Source organism: Phodopus roborovskii, unplaced genomic scaffold (assembly GCF_943737965.1).
Source record: "Phodopus roborovskii unplaced genomic scaffold, PHOROB, whole genome shotgun sequence".
NCBI classification, from domain to species: domain Eukaryota; kingdom Metazoa; phylum Chordata; class Mammalia; order Rodentia; family Cricetidae; genus Phodopus; species Phodopus roborovskii.
Window position 1 is genome coordinate 15,353,757 of NW_026126434.1, and position 18,259 is coordinate 15,372,015.

Genomic DNA, 18,259 nt, shown 5'->3' on the forward strand with positions numbered 1-18,259 from the left:
AGACAAAGAGTGGACATAATCTCATAGTCACGGGAGGAGTGATCGCTGAGACAGGAGAATTCCTTCATCATGTGAGACTTTTCATGTCCCTGTTTTTCATATGAGAGGACAGTAGGTTCCACCTTACCATATTTACCTAAGGCCACACAGCCAAGGGGCAGAGTCAATGTTCAGATATGGCCAGGACACTCCAAAGCTGGAGAGAGAATCTTGCTAAAGTCCAGACCTCCTTTGTGGAAGACAAAGATGAGGGATGGAACACATTGCTGATGGAGGAAAGTTCAAGGACATGTAGCCCAGCAGTTTCTAGCTTGTTCTATTGCCCCACAGTAAATGAATCACCAATTTGTCTCATGCTGCCTCTTCATAGCTGAAATTCTGACTTGGTATTCCTCTTGTTATAATATCCACCTGTAGCACATATTTAGTCTCTATTAATTCAATATTAGCCCTAATTAAGCCTTAGATTTTGATGGCACATAAAATGTTATTTGGGGCCACATAGTATGTCACCCAATAAGAGGCTTTACATAAAGGAGACCCTATAATGCAACAGACCATATTTATTCCTTCCTGCCCAGGAATTTCCCAATTCACAGTCTTGGGCCCCATTAAAGTAAAGCAATTTTATACATATGTATAATATACCTATATATAACTTCTACAAAATTATATATTATAATGTTATATGATATACAGTTTTATAAGATATAATTCTTTGTGTGTTTATTTATAGGTACACATTGTGTTTCACTCTGTATGTGCATGTGTCTGCCTTGGAGGTCAGAAGACAAGACAATATCCCATATTGTGCATTTCAGAAGTCATCATCTTGGCTTCTTCTTCCTCTTTGTTTTTTTTTTTTTTTTTTTTTTTTTTTTGAGACAGGGTCATTCCTTGGCCTGGAACTCATCTATGTGCTTAGTCAGAGTGGCCCCAGGGAGCTCCTGTCTCTAATTCCCCAGTGCTGGGATTACACGTATGAAGCATTGTGCCTGGCTTTGTAATACGGGTCCTGGAGATCATACTCAGGTCCTCATGTTTATAAGGCAAGCATTTTCCTATCTGGACATCTCTCTAACCCCTAATATATAATTTATAATAATCTATAATATTTTAAAGATTCTTTTTTATTATTTCTAAGTGTGTGTGTTTGTGTGTGTGTGTGTGTGTGTGTGTGTATGTATGTATGAGTATGCAAGTATACACATGTGTGATACATGCACATGGGTTCAGGTATCTTCAGAGACCAGAGGCATCTGACCCCCCTGAAGCTGAAGTTTCAGAGGGGTGTAAGCTGCCCAGTATAGGTGCTGGGAACCGAAATGACATGGACCAAAAGAGCAGTATGGTTCTTAACCAACACTGAGCTGTCTCTCCAGACCCATAATATATAATTATGTTCTATAATTCTCATATAGCATATAGTTCTCACATATTTAGTTCTTATGCCATTTCATGTAAACATGTGCATAATAAGGTTTCCAGAACAGTCAACATTGCACATTCCTACACATTGAATTTAGAGGCAGGAGCTGTACTTACCAAGATCAGCCTTCTCCTTGAGAACGTCTTTGAAGTTGAGCCCACTGTTGAGGGTTGACTGCCTGTACCTGAGGAGAGCCTCCTTCTGTCCATTTCTCCCGAAAGCCTCTGTTTTCACTGGTGTGGCTCGGAGCCCACACCTCCACTTGGAGAAATCAGAATGTGCCCATTTGACCAGGTCTTCTAATTTTACAATCACCTTTTCAGAGACGGCAATGACCTCATCCTACAAGAGGTGGGATAAACAGAGTATGTTAGTCTGGGTTTAGGAAAGTGATCCATTCTCAGCAAAGCCCACCTGGATGCCAGGGACAGTCTAACCTTCAGCAAGTGGTCTAGCCTTGGAGAAGCAGACAATATGTGGCTTTTAGGACAAGAAGAGTACCATGGAATCATTTCAGCTCACTGGCTTCCCAGGTCTCTTTATTTAAAGAATAATTTATATGACATGTTCGCTATGAGTTAGGAGGTCTCCAAAAATAGGACAGTAATTGTAACAGGCATTTTAAATGCCAGTCACCGAGCCCATCTACCTATCTAATTCCTTGAGTGAAAGCTAATTTTTAGGTGCAATTAATTGCAAATGTAAAAAGCGAGGCTGGATGACTAATGGTTAGTCTTCATATAAATGGCCTAAGTAAATCTAGAATTCTTGGAACTCTGACTCACCCCCAAATTCCTATGTTTATGGTACATTTTCCCTTGGCTTATACACAAATATTGAATTTAACTTTTGTCCTAAAAATTAAATAAAACTGTGATGTAATCCCCAAAGAAATACTTCATAAATGTTATGTGCTTCCCACTGAAAGCAACTTACACATTCTCGAGTTTCTGCAAAACTTTGCAAGCTGAGAAATGAGTGGACTTTTTCTCTTTTAATACGTGTGGGGGAGGGGCATGAGGTCGGTGAGAAAGCCTTTGAATCTAAGAAAAGTCGTTGAAGCTTCAGTTCCTCCCAAGGATCATAAATTTGAATTTTAAGCATCTCTAATTGCTTCCAGGAAACAAGTTTTCTGCCTCAGAATTAACCCAGCAGGATATTTAGTAGGTATCTATATGAAGAACAAAGAGGGGCCCAGAGACCCCTGGAAAAGGCTATAGATACCCTCCTTTCCCTGCTTCTAAAGGAACTTATTGGAAGCATTTGACATTTTAACGTGAACTGACTTTCTCTGACTGAACGTTTCTCAAGAAAGCATAGCTGTGAAAAACCCCTAAAGCTTACAGAAATTGTCAAACTAGTTCTGACAAAACAACAACAGGAAGTTGTCTCTAAGCTATTAGACAAAAAGGAATTTACAACAGAACTTGCCTAATTTTGCTCTTGAATACAACTCTCTCTTCCCTACCCTGCCAACACACATACAAACACACACCCCACACCACCCATACACTCCACACACCACCTACACACACACACACACATCACACACACACTACACACAAACACCATACATACCACAAACACACACACCATACATACTCCACACACCATACACACACTACAATAATACATACAGATACACTCCACACACCACACATGCATACCACACATACATTGCACACACATTGCACACCACACACACACACACACACACACACTCTACACACACACCCCTCCCCCTCCCCACACTGTTCCAACTGAAACAAAAAGGGTTTTAAGATAATGTTTACACAGTAGAGAGCACTCAGTTTTGTTCTTTTAAATGTTTTAAGGTAAGAGGTAAATTTTGCTTTTCCTTATCCGGTTCATGACTGCTTCTGAGAAAAAGAAGTTTATTAAAAAGAGCAGTCACAAGGGCTCTCTTAAGAATGGAAAACAAGACTGAGTAACGGGATCCCTTCTCTTATCTTGATCAAATATGAACTTCCAGTAAAGGCAGACAAAGTGGAAATTGTGTTTTACCCTCTTCTCAAGAAAATACCTCAAGACTTTATAAACTGTGGAGCACATTAGCTATTTGAAGGACTGATTTCATCCACAATCATCACACCAGCTTCTTGAAATAGAACATCTCTGCTCATCCTGCATTTTATAGCTATTATATGATGATTATGAAATGTCAGAATTTAAAAAAAATCCAGGTTGGGTATTGTTTCAAAGCATATGGGAACAACTTCTGGGACAGAGAGGGGGTGGGTACCACAGCCATAGCATTCAGAATATTCTGGAAAATAATTAAGTAGCATGGTATATTAGTCTCCACATTACCACAGATGGAATTTGGCAATGTTTTGACCAAATAAGGCTTCCTCGAATAGACAAGTTTGCAGATGAGTGTTATTCTCAAATAGCCCTGTGATCAAATGATTATCATTTCAATTACCAGTTGCTTCAGATCTTTTCCGAGAAATGACATGACTAGCCCTGGCTGACTTTCAGCACCCGCCGAACAAATAGTTTATTAACCAAGAGAAAATACAATCCTTATGATGTCATTAATGAATAAACTTGTCTTTCAAGATCTTCTCTATAGATTTGACCTCAACTTTCTCTCCCTCTCTCTCTCTCTCTCTCCCTCCCCTCCCTCCCTCCCTCTCTCTCTCTCTCTCTCTGTCTCACACACACACACACACACACACACACACACACACGAGAGAGAGAGAGAGAGAGAGAGAGAGAAAATAAAAAACCCAAGTTGGGATTTTGAACACAGCTGTATGCTTTATGTAGATTCAGAGACACTATCTCTTCACTATTGTTAAATGCCAGGGTTTTAAAGGAAATCTGATAAGAACAGGAAATAGCACACAACCTCTTAAACAAAATAGCCCACATGTACATGGAAACTATATCAGGAAACCTTGCTCTGTGCACACAATGGTATCTGTCACATGCCCATACTCAATATTCTGAGTCAGTGCTGACTAACTTTCTCATAGTGCCCTTCTTGGGCAAGTCTCTGTGTCTACGAAAAGAATCCCAATAAGCACATGCCATGATTACATGAGCTCTCAGCAAACTGAGCATTAGTGCTGAATAAATATCCCTGCTTTACTCTAATACAACACAAAAGGATCACAAAGAAATACACGTCGTTATCCTATTAACGGACCCTGACTTTTCAATTAACCTAGCTTTTAATCAATATTTATGTAGGACATGTTAAGACACTCACTACTTCCTTCTCCCCTTCATCGTTATTTTAAACTATTTCTGTAATTGGGATTTTATTTCTGTTACTCTACAAAACCAGTTCATTTAGGCATGAACTCTCTAAGTCAGGAGAGAGGATCGATCGGGTGGGTGAGGAGTCACAGAGCAGCCCACCCGATGCCAAGGCTGGCCCCTCCACATATTATAAACTTAGGAAAATCTACACCCGAAAAATCTAGACTTCAATCTTTTCTTCTAAAATAAAATAAGGAAGGAGATGAAAAAAAAAAAAAAAAAAAAGGAACAAGCCAACCAAAATCAACAACAGAAACTATCAGAATATCAGAAACTGAACAACACATGCTTTCTTTTTACAACATGTGAAATCCCCTGTAGGCTCTGACTTCCATCCAGTTGTGGTCCCCTGACCTGTTCTGCCTAACCCAGATACCAGCTATTTCAGTGGACACATATTGATGTGACCCATCTCCTCCATGTACCCGATGAGGGCCCTGAAGGTTAGTGACTCATCATTGTGAATTCTTACCCCAGGGCCTGGATGGTAACCCAGATTTCCTCTCTGGTGACTGTAGCCAAGGGGCCTAGGTTCAAATCCCAACCCTGGAATTTGTTGCTAGGAAACACTGAGCCACTTCTTTAACCTTCTAGGGCTTCAATTATTTTGATATTTTCTTTTAAAGGAGTATAGCAGCTACCTGCCACAGTCATTGCCAGAATTCAAGGGGTTGACACAAAGTTTATTAGCCTTAGTCATGTGCTACTATTATTTCTACCATTGTGTCTTCTGGACTGTGGTGCACATAGATGAATTTAGATGATTCATAGGAAAACACACACACACGCACGCACATACACATACACGAACAATACATTTGAAATAATGATGAAAGGGTATCTTAATGTGTCTCACATAAGCATTGATTAAATGCTGGGTAATTTCAAAACCAAGGTGTGTGTGTGTGTGTGTGTGTGTGTGTGTGTGTGTGTGTGTCTATAAACATATAATTAAGCAAGGAGTAATGTATTCTATATATCATATCACATAATTCCTTGTTTAATTATTTTGTGCTTATTTTAATTACTAGAAATTGATACTTTTTTCCTAGTTGTGTGAAATATAGAAAGATTTTTTCATTAAATAAATTTAATTTTAAAAAAGGATCAATTTGAACACAGTCATGAACCCAACACAGGGGATATGTGGACATAGGAAGAAAGGATGGGATACTAAAATATGGTATAGTGCATTAACTGAGGTTCTCAAAGGACAGCCCAGGAGCCCTTGGGAATCCCTGGCCACTTCAGGGGATCCACGGGGTCCAATGTAAAGTCACAATCACATGAGTCATTGTTGGGTTTTCTCTCTCATTCTCCTTCAAGAGCATTGATAGATTTCCTGAGCCTGCAGCACATGGCAGGTACCACATCTGAGTGGTACAGAGTAGGTAGGATATCTACCAGTATGAAGCTAGATGGTAAAGAAATTAACAAAAACTATAGGACAGGGTAATTGTTCTCATTAAACCTGTAGTTATTTAGACTATATTTCATCATACATGACTGCCATGAAAATGTTACATGTTCACAAACTTCTCCAGGCTCTTATAGTCACCATCATTATAATTAACAGAGAAGAAAAACACCCAGCTTAGAAAGCCCCTCCTCTTTCGTGGTCATTATACTTTGTCTAACCACCTTCTGGTAACCACTAAATTAAGTAGCATACACATTGAACCATGCCATATGACACCTTCTGTGATGGCTCTTCTCACAAAGCATGGTGCCTTGTGAGCCATCAGTGTCCTTACATGAAAAGACACTTTGAATCTCTGGTGAATAGTGTCCACTGGATGGACAACCACAAAGTTTTGTTCAACTGTTCATGGATGGAGGGACATCTGGGATGTTCCAATTTGAATAATTTACAAATAGAACTCTTATACTCTCCCATTCCTAGGTCTTTGTGTAAGCACACATTCTAAGTTCTCTAAACATCTGGGTATATCCAGTGTTGGAGCAACTGCCCATGTGTTTTCTGGGATCACTCTACCATTTTGCATTTCCACAAGTAGTGACTCCTATCCATGCCATCACTTGACGCTGTCACTGCTAATTAATTGCATATCTGGTGGTGTCTCACATCCTATTTTCCATTTCCCCCTCATGACTAATGATGCCAAAATTAGTTTTCAGGTACTAGTTTGGTATCTGTAGGGTTTTTTGTTTTGTTTTGTTTTGTTTGTTTGTTTGTTTTTTGGTTAAATATATATTTAAATCTTTTATACTAGTCTTAAAAATGTGGTTGTTCTCTTATTCTTGAGCTTTGAGTGGTAACTTCAAGTCATTTGCCAGATCTGTTGATTGAACTACATCCTCTCAGGGACAGGGAGATGGCTCAGCAGGTATGGGGAGCATTTGCTGCTCTTTCAAGTTATTGAGCCTGGTTGCCAGCAACTATACTAGGCACCTCACCAACACCTGGAAATCCAGCTCCAGTGACTTCATACTTCTTCTGGTCTCTGTAGGTACCTTCCCACACATTGTAAACACTTGTACACAGACAACATAGGCGCGCGCGCGCGCGCACACACACACACACACAAAGGATAATAAAAATTTTTGGAAAAATTACTGTCTTCTTACTGTAGCAGAGCCCATCCCTGAAGAAGTCTTAGGTTCATGTGTGTTTCACTGGCTTACTTTTGTGGACTGTGTGTGTGTGGGTTTGTTTGTTTTTGTTTTTCTTTAAACCTCTGAAAACTTTGCCTAATCTCAGGTCACAAAGTATCGGTATTTGCATTCAAACATTTTGTACTTTTACATTCAGAGGTGGGATTCATTTGGACTTAATTTCGAGTTAGGCGATGAGAATCTACTCCACAGCCATTGTTTTCACCTGTGAGTATCATGCTATTATTTTGTAATGAATTTTGTCCTTCAATGGTTTCTGTTTCACTTTTAATACAATAAGAACCAACAACTAGAGCTCACATCTTCAGTGAGTCTTCTACTCTTTTACTATAAAGGGTCCTGAATAAAAAACAAAGAAAACAAAAACTAACAAACAAACAAAAAAAAAAAAACAAGAAAAAAACAAAGGTTAAGAACTTCTGTATTATTACCACTGAAGTAGAACATTTTCTTTTTAATTTTCCTTGACCTCCTTTGTAGTATTTGACTTAAACTTGAAATAAACCCTCTTCATGCTAGGAAGAACTCAACAGGGTCCATCACCCTTACATGGCTATGAGATCACCTGCCACATTGTTACACATCTGTGCCTGTTTCTCTAAGCTCCACCTCCTTGAGGAGAATACAGAGAAGGATGCAACTGCCCACACATGGCATGCATTTCTGGAAAGAGACCAGCTTAGGTTACCCATGTGCTTGGTGCTGGACCTGGTCTTTGTTCTGGAGTCAGGTACTGTCTTTGAGTTTCCAGTCTGTTAACTGCATGTACATCTTTGAAAAGAGAGTCTGGAACAAAGGTGATCAGTGCATTGATAGGAAGCAGACCCCTGGAGGACAGCTGCCCAATATCTGCAGGCTCTCTCCACTCTGCTTGGCTGTATCCTGTTTCTTTGCTTCCGCATTCCACACCCAAGGAGAAAATGGAGGAAACATTCTTAGATGCAAGCTAGGCCCAGATTTTCCTCTTGTGTGTTTCATTCTTTGAGGAAGTCCACCCTCCATGGAGTTTCACATGCTTATTCTAAAGTTCAATTCCAAAAATTCAGCCAGGCTCCCACTTTCAGTGTCTTGGCATCAACTGGAGTTGACCATACAGCTGCTTCTACTAACATGATAGAAAATACTTCACCTGGCAGGAGCAGACCTGAGCACCCCCAGTCCCAGCTATGGCTACCTACTCCTCACCAGGTACACCTCTATTCTTTCCCAGTGAGAGCCCTCAAGGCACAGAGTTAAGATGCCATCCCTCTGTTTCCCGTACAGCTAGCTGAGTGCATCCATGTGGCCAACCCATGATCGGTGATATATAGTAGTGAAATTCGAACCTTCTAGTTCTTATGCACAGAGAGAATGAGCATGACTTTAGATGGTACAATTAAAAAAACAGATATGGGGAGCCTAGCACACTCATGATAGCCACAGCCTAGGACCATCAGTAGAACTGAGAGAGAGAGGGAGAGAGAGAGAGAGAGAGAGAGATTTTGAACTTCTGATGTGTTTAAACAACTATAATGATATAATGAATCTTTTTGGAGATAGAACCTCTGTCCTCCTACTATGTGACACCAAAAAAGCAGACTACTGTGAAGCAGAGTTACAGTCAGCTAAGCCCCAAGGGCACTGTCATGCACATCATAGCAGAGGGGTTGTGGGGGAGGGGAAAGGAACCAGAGCAGGACATGCTCATCCCAGTCTGCCATGAAGATCTCAGATTTCGCAATGTGCTCTGTAGCCTTTAAAACATGGCAGAACTTGGGAGCACAAAACACAGTAATATGTGGTGGTAACTAAACAAACTGTGAGGCTGAAAGAATGCCTCACTGGGTTCCAGAAAAATGGGTCAAGGGGCAGAGAATAAGAAACTGTAGAGTGCTTAGCCCTAAATGGTATGCATATACTTATCACACTCATGCCCCCAAGGCTCAGGGATCATTACAGAAGAGAGAGTGGAAAGATTATGGGCCAGAGGTGGTAGATAACATCAAGGAAACTGGTTTCTGGATATAACAGAGCAGTGGCACACACAAAATTATAACAGCTATAAGGACATACACAATATCTGTGCAAGCGCAAGCCAAAGAAAAATCCCTGTGTGGAAGTGGGGATGTGGATGTGAAATCTACCACTAGCTAAGGAGTGATTGGCATCTCACAGCTGCGTGGGGGGGGCATGCTGGGGGGAGGTCCATTTTCTCTAATAATAGGATCCCTGGAAGGTTGACTGCATGCCAGAGCAAGCCCCACTCCAGAAACTAGTTGAATAACACAAACTGGACTAGATAGGGGTCGGGGGAGAAAATTCAAAGTTGGCTGGAAGGGGAAGGGAGTGTGGTTAAGGGAAGAGCTGGGGAGGGGATGAGTATGTTCAAAATACATTGTATGTTATTTTCAAGAAATGAATTTTTTTAAAGGATAGAATATTTTCATCCAGATGGAAACTGAGAATGAAGGAAATGAACATGTTAACTTCTATAAAGTGTCTGCTTGGTCAGGCGCACATCTGTATGCCTGATGTACACTGGTGTCTGTCAGTAAAGAAGAGAACATGCCACATTAGAGCCTAGCTCTGTTGGTACCTCCTCATTTGCAAGCTCTCCTCCAACGTGTATAGTATGAGGCATCTTCACTTTGTTCAACTGTAGTCTCAACCACTGGTGTTTGTGGTTTGCTTGTGGGACACACACAGGTAAATGCCAGGTAAATGAAAAGCAATAAGGAAGATTTTTATTGGCCAGTGGTTAAAGTGAGGAAGACAACAGAAGCACACAGGCTTCACCATGCTATACTTGCTGGTTTCAATGACTGCCCTTGTACCTCTCAGGACTGCAGCCAGAAGTAGGAATAACCCAATGGGTGAGTAATTACAATGGAAACAACAGAAACTGAGTCTGTGGGGTAGGACATAAAGGGAACACGAGAGATGGCTAACACAGGAGCTAGGCTGGTACCTACATAGTGATAGCATTCTAGACCAAAGGATCACAGAAGGACATGGTTAGTGAACAGGACTGGGGCAGACATTTCCACCACCCGTTTGGATAAACCTAAAAAGAACAAAAGAAAACACACTTCTAAATACTTCTCAAATTAAATCCTAGAAGGACAGCATTGTGGCTGAAATACCGAGAACCACAGGGGTTCAGGGACTCTGCTAATGATATCTGTATAGGCTGATGGAGAGAAGGAATGACCAGCCCAGACATGGAGGGACCCCCATAAACATACTCTCCACTAAAGTTCTTATCTTCCCTCTGGATTAATAGCATCCTCTCTGACCTAAAGGTAGCAATAGATGATAGCTATTACTTCCTAATGTTCTTATGAAGCGCAAATGAAAAGCTATCAACTCTAAGTTGCTGTCTCCACTAGGAATCACCTGAAACATAATGCCAAACATTTCTCTGGCATCAGTGTTTGGTACTGAATTGCATGATTCTGTTATCTTCAGTGCAAATTCAGACTGTACATGTTTTCTAGAGTCACAGCTATACCCTTGTTTAACTCCCTTGTCCTTCCCAAAGAGCCAAATGCTGTGTTAGATGTAAGGAACACAAGCATAACTAAAAAATATTTTCATTAACAATGTTGTGGGAGATGCACACACACACACACACACACACACACACACACAGAGAGAGAGAGAGAGAGAGAGAGAGAGAGAGAGAGAGAGAGAGAGCATGATGCAGAAGTATACCTTGTGGAAATTCATTTATTTCTTCCACCTTGTGGTTTTTGGACTAGAATCCTGGTTGTCAGGCTTGAAGGTAAGGGCCTTTATTTACCTACGGAGTCACATTGCTGTCCCTTTTTAAGAATTTTTAATACATTTATTTATTGTGTGTGTGTGTGTGTGTGTGTGTGTGTGTGTGTGTGTGTGTGTGTGTTGGTATGTTGAGGTCAGAGGACAACATGTGGTTCTGGGGATCAAATTTAGCTGCCTTCCCCCATCTCCCATTTCCCTGGGATGGGTGTGACTTAGAAAACCTAAAACAAAGGGACTCTCATTTGTGTAGTGACTTAGCCTTTACAAAGAGGCAAACATTGCCATTGAAGTTCTAGTTAAAAATATGGAGAATTTCCTGTGTGGTCAGTGACTATAGCTCTTAATCCATGCTAGGGCTCATCTTGAGGTTTGTGAGAGAGTTCCAGTCTTCTAATCCGGCTCCTTCTCTTCCACCATTTCCATTACCCTCAAGAAAAGCCTGTAGCTCCATGGACTGTGGGAATTTGTCCTGGCATAATTAGAAGGCATCGTCACACAGAACATGGCTCTGAGGTGTCATGTGTTAAATGTAATGTGACCTGTAATGTGACTGTCCTTCATGGTAAGGACCACAGCATTTGACCATCAAGCAAGTACTTTCAAAAACTACTGAATATTGTGTGTTCCTAAATGCATCTTAAAACATTGCTAATCTCAAACCTGTTAAGCTTCAGGGTGCTTCCCTGCACAGACTACCCCCTCAAAAAAAAAAAAAAAAAAAAAAAAAAGAGAGAGAGAGAGAGGGGAGAGAGAGAGAGTGTGTGTAGCCTCCAATTAACTCCCAGTTCCATTTTCTTCCCTCTTGTTTTCCCTCCTTAAAATTAAGGACAATTTTCACGGAGATTGGGAAATTGTATTCCAGAGTCCTGGATAGTGATGCTATCTGAGTTAAAGACTGGGCTTGGCTGTGTTTCCTTTGGCCAAATTAGTGGGCTGTTAACGCCACAATCTGTGTTTCAACTGTTTTCAGATTGCACTATCTAGCCTGGCACCCAATTATATAGCTCTGGCCACTGAGACAGTAACAACAAAAAGATAAAGCAGCCTCATTTAGTGTGAGAGCTCACCTGAGCTGCCTCTAAGAGCATTCTCCTGTGTGTGTGTGTCTGTGTGGAGGCATTGGCTGCCTCCTCCTCAATCACGTTCTACTCAGTTTTTGAGATACAGTCTCTTACTGAACGTGGTCCCCAGTGATGATTCACCTGGCTTAGTTGGCCTGTGACCATTGGGAATTCTCTCTCTCCTCTCTCTCTCTCTCTCTCTCTCTCTCTCTCTCTCTCTCTCTCTCTCTCTCCAGCACTGAGATTATGGGTGCAGATTTGTGGTGGGTACTGGGAATTGAACTCGGTTCCAAATGCCTGTATGGGGAAACTTTGCTAATGTAGTGTCTTACCAGCCTTCTACCAGAATTCTGTTGGAGCTAACTCATCACACTGACTCCAAAGTTCAACCACCCTGTAACACATGACCCTCTCTCTAGTCACATATACAGTTTGGTAGAGCCAACATTGCAAACATTCTCAAAGGAACGTGCTAACATTGCAGGTCATTTAGTAGCATGCTTGCCTGGTGTGCACACAGCCTTGGGGTCTGTAATAGCGCCTCATCCACCAGATATGGTGGCTCACAGTTTTAATCCTAGCACTCAGGGAGTAGAGACAAGAGGATCCACAGTTCAAGGTCACCTTTGGTCATACAGAAAGTTGGATCACTTAAAGAGCTTTGTATTTATAAGTCCTAGTTTCCCAGATACTGGCCACACATCCCAATAAATTATACAGCCTTAAATCAAAACCTCTCAGCTCAGTGTGGAAAAATATTGAACACTTATGAATAAGCCTGGATTAATGAGAGAGCCAATTCCCAACCACCATGGGTGACATTTTTATTCCTGTTTAGAAGTTGTGCTGTGGCCACCAGAGGAACTAGGATACAAGGTGTATTCTAAGAGATTCATATAAAGTCCCTCACAGAACTGGGAAGGGACAAGTCCCCCAGAGCTCAGGGGAAGTGAGGGGGCAGGGAATGGAGAGAGAAGTAGAAGAAAATGAGGGAGAGGAAAGGAAAACATGTGCGACCAGGAAGATTGAGCCTGGTTAGGAATAGAAGACAGGAAAGAGAGAGAAAGAGACAGAGACACAGAGAGAGAACATAAAAGAGGGAGCCAATATTGGTTTGAAGATAAAATTGAACACAAAGAAAGGTCTAGAGAACTACAAGACTGCTCCCAACTAACAATTTGAGCTTCCATGGAAAGGCTATCATAAATGCCCTTCCTGGAGAGTGAGATCAACAACTAACTTCTCCATGGAGCCCTCAACTAATGCCTGTTAGAAACAGGATCAAACACCTATACATAAACACTGAGTCGAACTAGAGCCCAGATGCAGATGGAGAGGACATGATCATGTGGCAGAAACACATACAGACAGCTTACCTGAACAAGAAGGAGCTAACGGCCACTAGACTAATAGCTGGGAAGCCAGCATGGGACTGACTCAGGCCACCCTAAATATGGGTCTCAGCCAGAAGGACTGAGCAGTCTAAGAGACCTCAGACAGTGGAGCCAGGATGTATCCCTGGTGTATAAAAGGACTTTGCGAACACATCCCCCATGGAGGGATAACTGCCTTAATCTAGAGACAGGAGAGAAGCCCTAGTCCCTACTTCACATGACCTGTCAGATCTACATGATCCCAACTGGATGGCATTCCCCTACATATGGAATTGGGGTAGGGGGATGGGAGGGGAGGGTGGTTAGAGTGCATGTGAGAGGGCAGAGAGGGTAAAAGGGAGGGAGGGAGAGAGGGAGGGGGAACTGGGATCGACATGTAAAATAATAAATTAAATTAAAAAAAATGCTTTGATTCCAAAATTTAAGTTCAAGGACAAGTTATTGGGGAAAAGGATTTCTATTTTTGTTTCCACAGAAAATGAAAAGATGTGGATTCCTTCCAGACTAATGTGGTTTGATCAAGCCAGACCACCTGAAACAGAGTACCAGGTGATCCTACATTCAAAACAGCTGGACAAAGCAGCCTTACAGACTACAGCCAGGATTTCTGAATCTTCTTCGAATCCCCCATGACAGCACCCCTTACCAGCAGGAAGTAGTTTGGAAAGAACAATGCCCAAATTCCCAAATATTGTCTATAAATGTTTGTTTTCATTTAAGTGGACTTTGTTATATAAAATAAATAAATAAATAAATAAATAAATAAATAAATAAAAGAAGTTGTGGTGTGGGGTCCAACACAGAGAACACATCTGGGCAACTATAACTTGCAAGTTCCAACCCTGGGGACCTCAAGGAGATGGTAAGAACTTGGGCCCAAAGCCCAAGTTTTTCTAAGTGAATTTTGAAAGGTGGGCTTCAAACTAAAATGGCTTTCCATACACAAGTGGAGCTTGAGAATGAACAAATGAATGAATGAATGAATGTGTGAGTGAATGAATTCTCCTAAACAGTCTCATAATCCAGGCACAGAAAGGAACTCAGAAGGCACTGTCCTCTAAAGGAAACATTCACCTGCTGAACTTCAGCCCACGTTGTATGAAGAGATTTTACTGTGGTGTTTCCTCACTGAGTTCTAGCTGACTCCAGGGTATTGCCCTGACAGGCTTTGCACCCAATTCTGGGCCAAGGATCAACCAAGGAGAGAAAGGATGAGCAAACACAAATAGGCCCTTCAGAAAGGAATCGGCCAAGCCTCCCTGTCCCTTGCCTGCAGAGGCTTCGGCTCCTCTCAGAGGGTTCATCTGTTCTTCCATCCTTGATCCTCTGAGCATCAATGCTAAGCTGTGCCAGACAGGAAAGAGCTGGGAGCAAGTCTCTGACTCATCCTACGTGTGTCTAGTGGTGGGAGGGGTGACCAGGAAATAGTCATCCCTCTGCTAAGTGCCACAAATGTCAAGTGATTTTCACTCATTAAACGCTGAACAGCAACTATGTAAGAGGCTTGGTGGCTTTGACAGGAATGAAGGAGACAAAAATCACTGCCTTCTGGTACCCCCAGTTACCTCTGAGTATGCCGACTGGGAAGCAGGGTACCAGGGAATAGCAGGGAATAGGTCATGGAACCAGAAAGTAAACATCACAAACAGGAGAACTAGAAAGAGCGATAGTGGGAGGCAGAGGGGAGAGAGATAAGGGTGAGGATGCAGAGTAGTCAGGGAAGGTCTTGGTAGACAGAACAAAGTGAACCAAAGGTGTGTGGCACATGGTCAAATTCAAAGACAAAGGACGACCAGGAGGAAAGCACCCAGCCTACCTGTGTGCTCGTCAGTTGAGGCAGGTTCCCTGTTTGGGTCTAGGTCCATTTGATCCATGTTCCCACTAGGCATTGCACAGATTTACCCATCAGTAATTTTCAGTAATAAACATTGATGGGCTAGCAAGATGACTTAGTGGGTAAAGGTGCTTGCTGACGTTAAACCCAAGGACTGGGGTTCAATCTTCTGAAGGAGTGAACTGACTGGGTTAAATTGTCCTCTGACTTCCAGGTGTGTGTTGTGACACCTACACACAAGCAACTCTGACACAAAATAAGTAAATGAAGTGTGTGTGTGTGTGTGTGTGTGTGTGTGTGTGATTTCAGGGCACCTTCTTTTCAAACATTTAATGCTTATGTGTGTGTATGTCTGGAACACGTTGCTGAAAATCAACTAGCATTATTCCTTAAAGAGAAAAAGGTCAGTTTCTCCACAAAACTGCTAACTTCTGCAGAATTTAGGGGACAGCAGACCTGCTGTTCTTCTGACCTAAAAACCATGGTTGAAGGGCATGGAGGAGACATGGGCCAGAGGGTTCACTCACTCATCTGTCCTGAATGATCTTGCTTATTAGGAACACAAATGCAAGGAACAGTTTTTCTTATCTGGGTTTTTAGTTGTCTTTCAGAACCATCTTGATTTAATGCCCCACCTCAGGCAGAGACAGATTGACAGATTTCCTCTTTCTTATGTGCCATGATGCCCATTTATATCAGCTACAGGCTCCTCATCCCCCTTCTCAGTGGATTTACCACATCAGATACAATGCCCTTTCCAGCTAACCTCACAAAATTCATTGATCAAGACACTAGTTGTTTTTTTTTTTTTTTTAAGACTCAATATGGCTTGTTGACATGCTGTAAGATTAACAAATCCTAAGATTAAAGCAATCTGCTGTCTGGTGTGTATGTCATCTATAATTACATGCATACAAGAGGGAGGAGGTGTTAGGGGAAAAACTGCCCAAGGAGGCTGCCTAATAAGAATAAGAAGGAATGAAAGAACTAGACAGAGCAAGATCACTGTTCAATTCACAGCAGACCAGCTGTCCACTACCAACATCACTTCTGATGCTGATGGCCAGAGGACGTCACTTAGATGTTCCCAACGATCCCACTGTCTTATATCCACACTGTGTGAGTTACATATAAATTCCCATTCTGACCAGCAGACTTAAGCACAAAGGGATAGGATGTCCCTTCTGAAATTAGCTTATTCCACACAAGCTGAAGAAGCCTGTTACCATTTGTGACTAGATATTCACAGGTGCCCGCTTGCCACAAGAGACCATTTGAAATCCAGGTTAACAGGCCAGGGGATGTTGATCCTTCCTGAACACAAGGGAGTAAACCTGGAAGATGACTCTCTCCCAGCAGAGTTTTGTGTTGGGAAAAGCATGATTACAGCTTTAAGAGTTATGGAGCCTGAGACACCCAAGTATACCCTTTCCAGGCCCCTGACTCACAGAGCCAGAGAAGAATAAGTGTTATCTAAGACTCCAAACTTGAATCGTTTACTGACTGAGAAGTAGATAACCAAGTCCTGCATGCTATCATATAACAACAGAATGAAATCTGTGGACTTAGGTACTAAACTCCAGTTTTAGTTCTACCTGGAAAGGAGCTTGCTTTCTGCTAAGCAGATGATAAGCCAACAGAAAAACACTCCATGCCTCTGCTTACATCCAGGATCAGGGTATACCTGTGGACATTTCCAAGAACTGCCTAATAATGCAAACACACATTTCAAGATAGGAAGGGCAAAGGGATCTAACACTGCCAATGAAAGAAGCAACTAGAGAAAAGGGGGCTGACGTCATTCTTACCATTGGCTCCCCTCAATGATATCTTCATAATACTAGTAAATATTGGTTAGGTTTAATTAAGTGGAAGGCAAGACTTATAGCTTAAAATAGAAATGTTATATTTCTCTAGGGTAACATAGTATTGTGCCTTTAGCTACCACAGATGGCCTCTATGGCCCATGGCTTTTGTCAATCAAAATTCATCTTCTAAAGACTGCTGGCCTGGGTGAGCAGCTAGCAATGTTCTGGCTTCACATGAGATCTGTGGGGCCATGGGTACATGACCCTGCAAAAACCTGTGGCCAAAATCTAGACAAGGTTGCTTTTTTCACTAAAAGATAGAGAAAGGAGGGGCAAGCACAGAAATCTGGACAAGTACCAAAATAATTTTTTTAAAAAAAGGAAAAAAGAATCTCTCTCACTCTCTCTCTCTCTCTCTCTCTCTCACACACACACACACACATGAACACAAGCACACATGTGGGCAAGCACTAAAAAAATTTCTTTTTTAAAAAAAGAAAGCATGAAAAAAATTAAGGCAACCGAGTGTCATCTTTATATTCTTGCATGGCGGGAATATTTTTCCCTTTACAGTTCCTGAGGCTAGGAGTGATTTGAATAATTGCTTGGCTGTCTATTAAACCACTGATTTAGTAACATCAAATGTGAAGAAACAGAACCTCTACTATAAAGAAACAGGAAACAGAGCCCACTGATAATTTTAAAAGATATTACCATTTATGTGACTCATAAAATTTGCATTAGAAAAACATATTCAGCCTCTTTTACCAGAACCTTCTTTTTGCTTGCCCCTAGAGTCCGGGATAGATATTTTACAACCTAATACATTATTGCTGATGGCATATTCAACTTTTAGGAACACAAAATACAATTCAACTATCACAGTGAACGTTCACTGGAAACAGAATAGGGACATATAATTTCACTTATGACATGGTAAATATGATGTCTTTTTTTTGTATTTATAACCCATATGCTTTGGAATAATTTGACAAGGAGCACTACAAGGAGTGTTTTTAACTGAATTCTAGTAACCTGATGCA

At 41.5% G+C, this 18,259-nt stretch overlaps 1 protein-coding gene across 4 annotated transcripts in view; it reads right to left on the reverse strand.

Annotated features, from left to right (window-relative positions):
• The window catches only part of Arid5b (AT-rich interaction domain 5B), a 174,757-nt gene that overhangs the window by 140,389 nt on the left and 16,109 nt on the right, over nucleotides 1-18,259 (reverse strand). For all 4 annotated transcript variants that reach the window (XM_051186850.1, XM_051186849.1, XM_051186852.1 and 1 more), the window contains one exon: nucleotides 1,546-1,771. In XM_051186850.1, coding sequence (XP_051042807.1) covers nucleotides 1,546-1,771 — 226 coding nt within the window. The remainder of the gene's footprint in view (nucleotides 1-1,545; nucleotides 1,772-18,259) is intronic.